Source organism: Melampsora larici-populina (genome assembly GCF_000204055.1).
Source record: "Melampsora larici-populina 98AG31 unplaced genomic scaffold MELLAscaffold_34, whole genome shotgun sequence".
Taxonomy (NCBI): Eukaryota; Fungi; Basidiomycota; class Pucciniomycetes; order Pucciniales; family Melampsoraceae; genus Melampsora; species Melampsora laricis-populina.
The window spans coordinates 23186-33040 of record NW_006768798.1 but is presented as its reverse complement, the minus strand read 5'-3'; the positions used below and the strand labels follow the sequence as shown (position 1 = coordinate 33040).

Here is a 9855-nt window from a genome sequence, read left to right as displayed (position 1 = left end):
ATGATTATCTGGAGTGAAATAATGTGAATTCGGAGGTGATAATTCGTGCTCTGGAATCCCTTGATCAAAACCATGAATAAATCCTTTTATTACGTCTTCATACTCCTGCAACAATCCATGTTTGGTTAATGCACATTTCCAATTCTCTATGTTCATCTCACATCTTATTTCTGTCGGCCAATCACTTGGCAATTCTTCTGTTTCATTTCTTGGTTTATCATCATGTAACATTCAAATTATTTCTGATTTCGTTCTCATAAGGTCTCTAACAAGTTATGAATTGGATACAAATTTACAAAAACATTAATAACATGACATCTTCACAATTGTTCTATAATTACAACTGACGAGAATTATTGTAATTTGGAAAATTGAAACGCTCTATTTGATAATAGGAAAGGGAAGCATAGAATCAAACCTACTTCTCAGGTTGCTTATTCTTAGCTGCTTCCATTGCTTTCTTCTCTTTATAATTCTCGTCAAAATTGTTACCAAAGTAACCACATTGGCAGTTCTTCTTTTCAAAAGGTCTACCTACCATAGTTGATCCTTCACCAGATCCACCATAATTGTTTCCTCCACCAGAAACACCAGAACCATTTCCTCCACTCGAACCACTTCCGCTTGTAGTTTGATGGTTATTCCATTTCTGGTATGACTTATTCTGATATTGATTCTTGTTATGAAATTGACTCGTCTTCTCTGTCTTCTTTGGCGGTTTCCCAGTTTCCGGATCCCAGCCATATCTTTCTCCACCTTCCAAATATGGATTTGTGACAAACAAAGTTTCATCTAGAACGATTAAAACTATTTCCCAAAACGAAGATAAGAATTTTCCTGATCAGTATAGTTATAATTATTTCTAGAACATTTAGAGACCACATACTTCTGTTCCCTGTTGCTTGGTAGCATTCTTCTCCCAGAATTGGGTTATATAATGAAATGTTCGGAGGTGCTACAAATCCGTTGATCTCTTGCCGATTCACTAAGGCTTCTTCCCTTACTCTTATGCCATACTTCAATGCAGTTAACCAACCCATCTCTGACATCACTCTTTCAACATTTCCTTTATGAGCCAAAGACCAATCAAAAAATCTAGTGAAACCTACGTTTCTAAGGGCGGTTATATAACCGTCATAATGAATACTCCATTCTCCATACTCTAAAAGCCATTCATCTGCGTATGGTAAGCCTGTATACAAATCTTTCAATTCACCTTCTATTGACTTTAATTTCTTCTTCGCGTGATACCCCATTGCCTTGTTCTGCCAGTCTTTGTGAAATATAGTTAAGGGGATTGGGTATCTTCACTCTTTGATATTTCTATTGAAATAGGGTGTATAACTTCTAGTCTTGTAATCAGTCGTTCTATCAGGGAAGAACCACATTCCATTCTCAAAGATTCCGCCATCTGTTCTAGCTTCAACTTGATTTTCATTAAGGACAGGATTCGCTGAGGTAGCTCTCTTTGTCAAAGGTCTTTGGATATCAACACCTAGATGTCCCAAAGCTTTGTACACCTTTAAATACTTTGCTGCACCGTAACTATCACCTTTCATGGTCAATTCCATTGCTTTTTGAAATACTGAATTCTTGTCTGTTAAATCAATGTTGACATCAAATTCTTTGTTTTATTCGATAATCGCACAATTGTCCACAATCATAATCTTTGTTAATGATTCATTTGTATGTTACTTTCCAATCATTATCTTTTTACTTACTTTGTAAACTTTTTGGTCCACTTCTTAAAGTATCTAAATAAACCTTGTTCGTTATTTGATTTTCACTAACGCTTCTTTCTACCGAAACTGACTTTGGTTTCGCCTTTTTGGGTGTATCCAAATAGGAAAAAGGTTCCATAATTTAAATTCAACATTAGTGACAAATATATAAATATTTCTTTACATCAAAGTATCTTACTTTTCATGATTGGAACTTGTTTAAAAGCATTGTTTATGTCTAACAAGTTTGCGTTGATCATATCGTTCAAGTTATGTGATTCTAACTCATCTATATACGAATTCCAAACATTGGTTATTCTATTAGTTTGTCACTAATCAATATTTGTAGTTCTTACAACTTACCAGCTAAATCTTCTGATATGATAGGATTTCCTCCTACTTTATCTTTATTGCTTTTATCTTTATCTGGACTTCCTAAAAACAGGGAAAAACAAGATAAACAAATGTAAAAACTAAATTAGTGTTATGTAAACAATCAGAATTGTGATGTTAGAACATATCTTACTTATTAATTCAGAATTGTTAATATTATTAACATTTTCTTGACTTCCAACTTCTTTAGTATTTGGACCAAGATTTTTAGATGTGTCTAGATCTCCTTGGCCTTGAGTTGATGAGTTTGGACCGAGATTCTTGGATTTATCCAAATCTCCTTGGTCTTTATCTAAGCCGGAATTCTTGGGGTTCCCTTGGCCACTTTGATTACTACCTGGGACTTTTGAAGATTCCCCTGATGTTGTTGTTATGTTCAAAACTGAACTATTTTCTGTCTCTTTATCTCCACTTGCATTGGCCTTCTTTCTACTTGAGCGTTTGGTCATATTGGTTATATAATGAAAAAACAAACAATCAAAGAGTTTATGATTTGAAAACAATGAAAGATTTTTTAAATTTTTGAAGAATTTAGAAAAATCAATAGAAATTATTAAATGAATCTATTCTTTACCGTATTGATTAGTTATTGAATCTTGATAAAAGAAAAAATGGGAGAATAACAAGCCAGAGAAAGAAAAAGGGGAACCGGGTAAGGTATCCTAGTGAGGGATACAAAAGTCTGGAGTGATCAAAAGGGGAGAAAGGGAAATGCATAACCTTTGACTCTTTATGATATACATCACAGACTCCAGGTCCTGACTGTCTACGCCCTGCTTGCTTGTCTAATCAAATGTCGGATTGAGGCGGTAATGATTTGGTCACGTAAGCTGATCATGTGATCCAAGCGTAACAGTCAGTCCTAGCCCGGGATCCTACCTGACTTAGTACAGCCATGGACGTATTGTAACCTCCTTGGTGCCTCATACGGGTACTAGCAATCATTGAACATCACTCTCTTCTTTATTTTAAGATCTTCTTGAATTTGATTTTTAACATCATCTTTCTGAGCTTGAATCAACATCTCTTCAACAATATTTCCATCATTTTCTTTCATTTTCTCCTCATCTAATTCCACAGAATCAATCACTTCTACGATACCACTGAATCATACCTTCTTCTTTATTTTATAATGTAATTGAATTTGAGTTTCCACATCAATAATCTCAATATTTGAATGATCAGTTTGTGCTCCAGCTGCTAACTTGATTTCAATTTCTTCTTCTACAAATTTTGAATTAGAACTTTCCTTCTGAATTTCCATCAATATTTCTCCAATAAAATCCTCATATTCTCCTGAGCTCACAAAATCAATCAATTCCACAACATGAACATTAATTCATGTTAAAGGCGAAACAGCAATTCATACAAAATTGACAAATTCAAACAAAATCCACCAATCGTCCAATTTTAAGTAGAAGAGATTCAAGTTTCAACCAGCCAAAGTTTTGGCCTCGCAATAATCACATTCGATTTGCTTATTGCGTGCCACAACTTACCCAGATGCAAACAATCAGACAATAATACATTGCTATTAATCGATCAAATCTCAACATTCAAGTCAGATCCGAATTGGCATCCGACCCTACTTGAATCTCACAATCAAATCAAAGCTCTTTGGGTAAATTGTTACAACCTTGATGTGATTGGTTTTTCACATTGTACCTCGTAGGCCTCACCACTCTCAGCAATTGTCCCATCAACGTGAATAACTGCTCAGTAGTTATATGATTACCGGTATCTATAATTCTTACTTTTGTCTAATCTGTTAAACATCCTCAATGGCTTATCTCAGCAGTGCAAATCTAGCTGTTTCCACTGTTAGCTGCAAACAGAATCTTACCTGTCAGACAATTTTCATGTGAAGATTATTGTATAATTCTTTCTCAGATATCAAATATCATTTATATCATCAAATTTTCAAAAACAAAGTTAAGCTAATGTGCAATCATGCATCCTTATACCTCTGAGCTTCCTAGGTTGTACCCAAACTATCTGCTGATTCTTCCGCTATTGTATCTTTTGTAGTCACTAGAGCCTATGCGGGCATGCCCGCAACCAGGGAAACTATGCTACAATCGTATCCAATTATTGTACTTAACAATGAATAATGACTCAACCTGGTTCCTCCTCTCATCACTGTATACTCTGTATTGCTTATACAATGTATCAAGTTCTTATCATCATGCATTTCCAAAACTTCCTCTCTAGGCACCTAAATTGCCATATTAATGAGGCCAATGGAAACATGGAAAGAACAAATACAGAATTTGTTTAACTCAAACACAGTGATCTCCACACCAGGAAAATCACACCCAAGTGCAACCCAACCATTAACAATATTTCTCTACTTTTGAAAGTTGCCACATGAGATCCCACATGAAATCCAGTTTTATTCTTGATGTCCCTATGTAAACCATATGGACCATATTAGGAAAGCATAGGAACCCGGCTTCAATATCTGTGAAGAAACATAGCACATACTCAAAAAAAAATCATCTTTGTTGACACCCTCCTCTATTGAATGTTCCAGTGCCTCAGTAATGTAAGGTTCATGTGAAGAGAAATCTGCAAGGCAAATGAAGCTTTCTAATTCACCGCGGTTATGATTAAGTTCAAAACCCAATTGAGTGAAGTTGCGGTGTCCGAGTCCGCAACTTTGCTCATTCACGGATTTTGTTCACATCTTGTTCACATGTTTCCCTTGAGCTATCCTCTGCTACACCAATCTCATTCTATTCTCGACACATGGTCATATGTAGTACATACATAGAATCCCTTGCAAGTCATCTGGCATTGTCCTTGCTATTATGTATTCTGGTCTTACTTTCCAGGTTTCATTACAGTGCTTTTGTCACGCTGCAAGAAGCATTGTCCCAACACTGTTCTTTAGGTCGCTCATTGCTGATGCTAAACCACAACGAAGTTGATGGGCCTTTTGAGATACAGACAGGGAATTGGTGGATGGTGTGATGGAAAATATGACCTTTGGTTGTGATCCAGATGATTGATCAACAAAGAAAGGAGCTTGGTATGGACAAATTGAATTTTGATTGCGTACAAGGGAGAGTACAACTCAAGGGAAACCTGTCAACGAGGTGTGAACCAGATGTGAACCAGATTGTCGATTGAACAAAGTTGTGGACTCAGACACCGCAACTTTGCTCAATCGGGTTTTGAACTTAATCATTCCCGCGGTGTAATCTGGTGACTGATAGACTATAAAACAAATGACTGCTCAATTTTTTGATGTGGTAGGGTAGAGCAATAAAAACTTACATACCAGAATATTGGTTTCTGATGTCAGCTCTGTGGTTCTGTGCATTGTACTTGTACAACCCATTCAAATCACATGCAAGTAATTCTTTTGCAAGCTGGATTTCAGGCAAGATACTGTTGATTTCCTCAGAGTTTGATTTGAAACTCTTTTACACTCACAAGCCATGGTCCTGGGAGCTCTGCATTTGAAAATGATGATTGATCAGTTCTCCCTGATGTTGTTCCATATCCTCAATGTCCAACTTGGTAATATCAATACTTTAAACACATAACTTCACAACTTTTGTTTGGTGTCATAGGGTAGGGAATAAAACCTTACATCACGGAATATAGATGTCAGGCAAGATAATGTTGCTAGTGATTTCTTATAATTTTAATCTGAAAATCTATTGAAATGTTCAAGCCATTGTCCTGGGCTTTCTGAATTTTAAAATAATGTTTGATAAGTTCTCCCGGACGTTTGTGCATATCCTCAATTACCAACTTGCTTATATCAATGGTTTTGGTAGGACACAACCAGCATAGTGTAACAGGGATAAAAATCCTGTAAAGCCACCCATAAAATTTCCTGCATGGGAACCTCGAATCCAGGATTTAACTATGTCAATAATGACCTAAATTTAACAAAGGCTTGTTCTACGTATATCAAAATCCGCCTAGCATTGCTACGTTTTCTAATGTAATGGTTTCTATTCCCATATACAATTCCACCTGTTGGACCGAATCAGAATCTTGTATGAGTTACACAAAGATGCCTAACACCTCAAACCATTTGGGTAGGGCAAAGTTTGACATTTTGGGAAAACATAAAATAACAAGGGTATGTTTTATGAGACATACAATTGTTTGCAAGTTAATGTAGAAGATGTGTTAAATAATTTGAAGAAGAGGTAAACAATTTGGACAAAAACTCCATGTGGGCAGTTAAAAAACTTCGATTGCAAATATCCCTGTAATGTCCCAAAACATACTACAATTGAGCTGAAACATCTGTTCAGTAACTTAATCCAATAAACAAAAGAATTATATGTCACAACTTGATGCTTTACTACATAATTCTTTTCCTTGACCCACTCTCATCCTGGGTGATACCTGGCCATGAACAACTCTTATGCTAAGGCCCTCTTTAAAAATTGAATTGTGAGAATGTATAGTAAGTTCTGCTTCAAATAGGGACTAACCAGGATCCTTGTTTACCAATATGTTGAACAACCATCAAATATATGTCACCTGACAAACTTCCTATCCAGGTATTCCTGGACTGGTAAAGTACACACATACAAGTAATCAATCATATTAGCCTCTGCCTGACTCAAGCTATCAGTCTAAAAATCAGAAAACACTCACTTTCACTAAATCTTTCATATTCACACCCTTGCACATCCACCGCAAAAGTAAAAAACCCAAAAATTCAGGGTTACCTGAATTGATCCTTCAGACAATTTCCAAAGATGTTGAATCAATCATGTTGACTATACTTAATTAACGGAGCAATTGTTTACCTCACCCTCTTGTAGATGTCACAATTTCACCTGGGCCAACAACTTCAAAACTATTCATGTATCAACATCACAGCTGATGTCTGGTACCAATTTCACACTGACATGCCCAAAGCATGACGTCTGCATATAACAATAATTATCTTCACTCACACTGGTTGTGATTCTACCAAATAATGGTTACCTTGTTCAAACATGTGGGAGTTTAATCAAGGAAAGCATTATACAGATGTGACACTTCTTATTAACATTTATTGAACAATTAGTATCTATTGTAAAAAGTATTCACCATGAGCTATATAGTAATGTGATTGCTGTTTTCAAACTTCGCTAATTAAAGAAGTGTTCAATTATTACATCGACTTTTGCAAGGGTTATTTTGTTGTTTCAATATTAGCTAGTCTTCAATTGTCATTGGTACCATTGATGGTTAATCCAGACGTTGAAGAATGACCTCAAAGACCAAAATTGCCCCAGTTTTCCTATGCTAGAAAATTTATTATGAGGCATTATTCTCTCTTATCCTCAGACATTACCATACCAAGTAATGAAGGTTGAGAAATTGAAACTTTCACATCCCCTCCATAACAAACCAAAACATTCAAGTCATAGGATGTTCTGGTCTTGTGATTGAATATTTAGTCGCATGCAATTATTGATAAAGGTTCCACTTTAGAATCTGATAAACATTTTATCAGCTCTTTCCTCTTCAATAAGCCACTAAACAGCTTACATTTCATGCAATTGGCTATCATTTGTGCCATAACACAGTCTCCTATTTCAGAGTCCAAAAGCTGCAAGGCCGTTGACTTGACCAAGCCATAGCCTGGTAAGGTGTATTCCCTTTCTGTATCATCAGGCCTCATCTTTAGCTTGGCTGTAACACAGAGTTCAAATAGTTCTCACAGGAAAGATGTGGTCAAGATATTCTGACTGAGATTTAGGGATTGATCCAATTGATTTGTAGATTCTCGTGGTGATGAAGGGCATCTGAAGAGTCAACCAGAAGATTGGATATGCACCTATTAGCATAAATACCAGAAACTTCCTGGTACAAACAAAAGACCTTTTTTTTGCCAAGAAAATGCCAAATTTTAAATATTCCTAATTTTTTACCTTGTAGCATCATATATGTATGAAATAGGCATTTAATTTGAGGTAAAAAAATTTACCAGTGGAAGAGTAGCCGTCAAGTTTTATGATTTTGTTTGGCAATTTCCACATATTCAAGTGCAGACAGTTTAATATTTGATGAATGTCTCAATTACCATAAGGAGTCGTCTGATACCATGTTATACCTTCCCTCGCTTCTGCTCTATCTTGATAATTCCGTCTCCTTCACTTGATTGACTTGAAATACAATCCTTTTACCTCTGCTTCATTGTGCTTCAGTGTGCCATTTTTCCTTACTGCTTTGTTCTTAGCCTGCTTCCATTTTTCTAGGTATGCGGTGTAGGAGGCTAAAGCGGATCTCTATCAATGTCAAACTGAAATTGTCTCAATGGGGAGAAATAAAATTTGCTCAAAGAATTACTGCACAACATCAACAAGACTTATTATTTGATATGTTTTGAGACCCTTTTGAAGAGGTGGCTGGCTACCACATCTCAAGTGATAAATGAAGGAGAAGTCTCAAATCCAATCTTGACAGATTTTAACTGGAATAAGATTGCAAAACGGAGCCAATTGATTGTGGAACACACATATGTACACTGATACTACATTACTCAGGCCCCGCATAACACAATAAAATCACAACCTTATTCAGCTAATATACCAATGATTACTGGTTGATAACAATCAATGTAGATGGTTTTGGAAAGATACTTTTGAACCAGTTTGAAGTAATCCAAAAGCTGAATCAAAAGCTAGATAAGAAATATACATGTGATGACTACAGCATAAGCACAATTAGAAAGATATTCTTCAAATTCATTGGACCATACTGCTGTATAGTAGTTCTTTTGCAAACAATCTTCAATGATGATAAAAGCTTGATGATCCAAATGAGATGATTGAAAGAGAAAGTAGCAAAGGGCAATATTGGATGTACAAATATGAGCAAGATCCAATGTACAGATAGCAAGTATTCAGGATTCACATAGAAATTTGGAAGGCCATTGTCTTACTAACATTTCATATGTATACGTAGATTAAAACAGAGAAGTTACACTTCATACAACAGCAAAAAGTAGTGTCCTTTGTGTACGTCAAAGAATTCCCTTGATACTCAAGATGATTTCTTCCAGAGATACTCTTACAGACTATTGAGTTTTTACGTCGCAGAGAGAGTGATTGACGGTGGATTCGCACTAAATCAGACACAAACAGAAGAAAGAGATTATAAACACGACTGACAGATTCATATATAACAATGTAGGATGATGGAATAACAAAAATTAGATAATCGATTGATTGTAGGGGTGAGATAACCCCAAAACAATGGCAAAAAGAATGCCTTTTTATAGTCTAACTCAATCGCCATAGGCAATATGTGAAATTGAGGCGACAGTGACTTGGGTGCACCTCACTTTTAAAAGCAAGCACACGTAAAAGCACCATGAAAAGCTGATATAAGATTAACAAAGAGGACAAAGCAGAAATAGAATGCATTTCAGATCGAAAGGAACAAAAAAACATGATTGAGTTAGAATTTCAATCGGAACAATCAACAGGACCAGCTCGATCAAGTGTAATTGAGTGATTGCAAACACCTTGGGTGCACTAAATGCACCCATGGAATTTTGTCATTGTTCAAAACTTTGATTCACACAGAAAATGAACTTTCCTCAAAAAGGAGGGAACCAAAGAAGGAATGTGTTGAAACAAGAGTAGGTATGGTGCCTTCATAAAAAATTGCCAGTTGATATGTGCACAAAAGAAAAGCTGAGGAGAACAATCGGACAGCTAAAAACATGAAAAAAGCATCAATTGGGAATACTAATCAAGTAAGACCAATAACA

At 35.9% G+C, this 9855-nt stretch overlaps 2 protein-coding genes across 2 annotated transcripts; both read right to left on the bottom strand.

Annotated features, from left to right (window-relative positions):
• Nucleotides 1-418: 418 nt before the first annotated feature.
• On the bottom strand, nucleotides 419-1040 carry MELLADRAFT_65384 (uncharacterized protein; the record flags this gene model as incomplete). The annotated part of the gene is made up of 2 exons (XM_007412944.1): nucleotides 419-837; nucleotides 887-1040. The coding sequence occupies 2 exons, from the start codon at nucleotides 1038-1040 to the stop codon at nucleotides 419-421; spliced, it is 573 nt and encodes a 190-aa protein (XP_007413006.1).
• A 267-nt stretch (nucleotides 1041-1307) lies between these two features.
• On the bottom strand, nucleotides 1308-2563 carry MELLADRAFT_65383 (uncharacterized protein; the record flags this gene model as incomplete). Its single annotated transcript, XM_007412943.1, has 5 exons — nucleotides 1308-1597; nucleotides 1722-1754; nucleotides 1921-2010; nucleotides 2085-2156; nucleotides 2248-2563. The coding sequence occupies 5 exons, from the start codon at nucleotides 2561-2563 to the stop codon at nucleotides 1308-1310; spliced, it is 801 nt and encodes a 266-aa protein (XP_007413005.1).
• Nucleotides 2564-9855: the final 7292 nt, after the last annotated feature.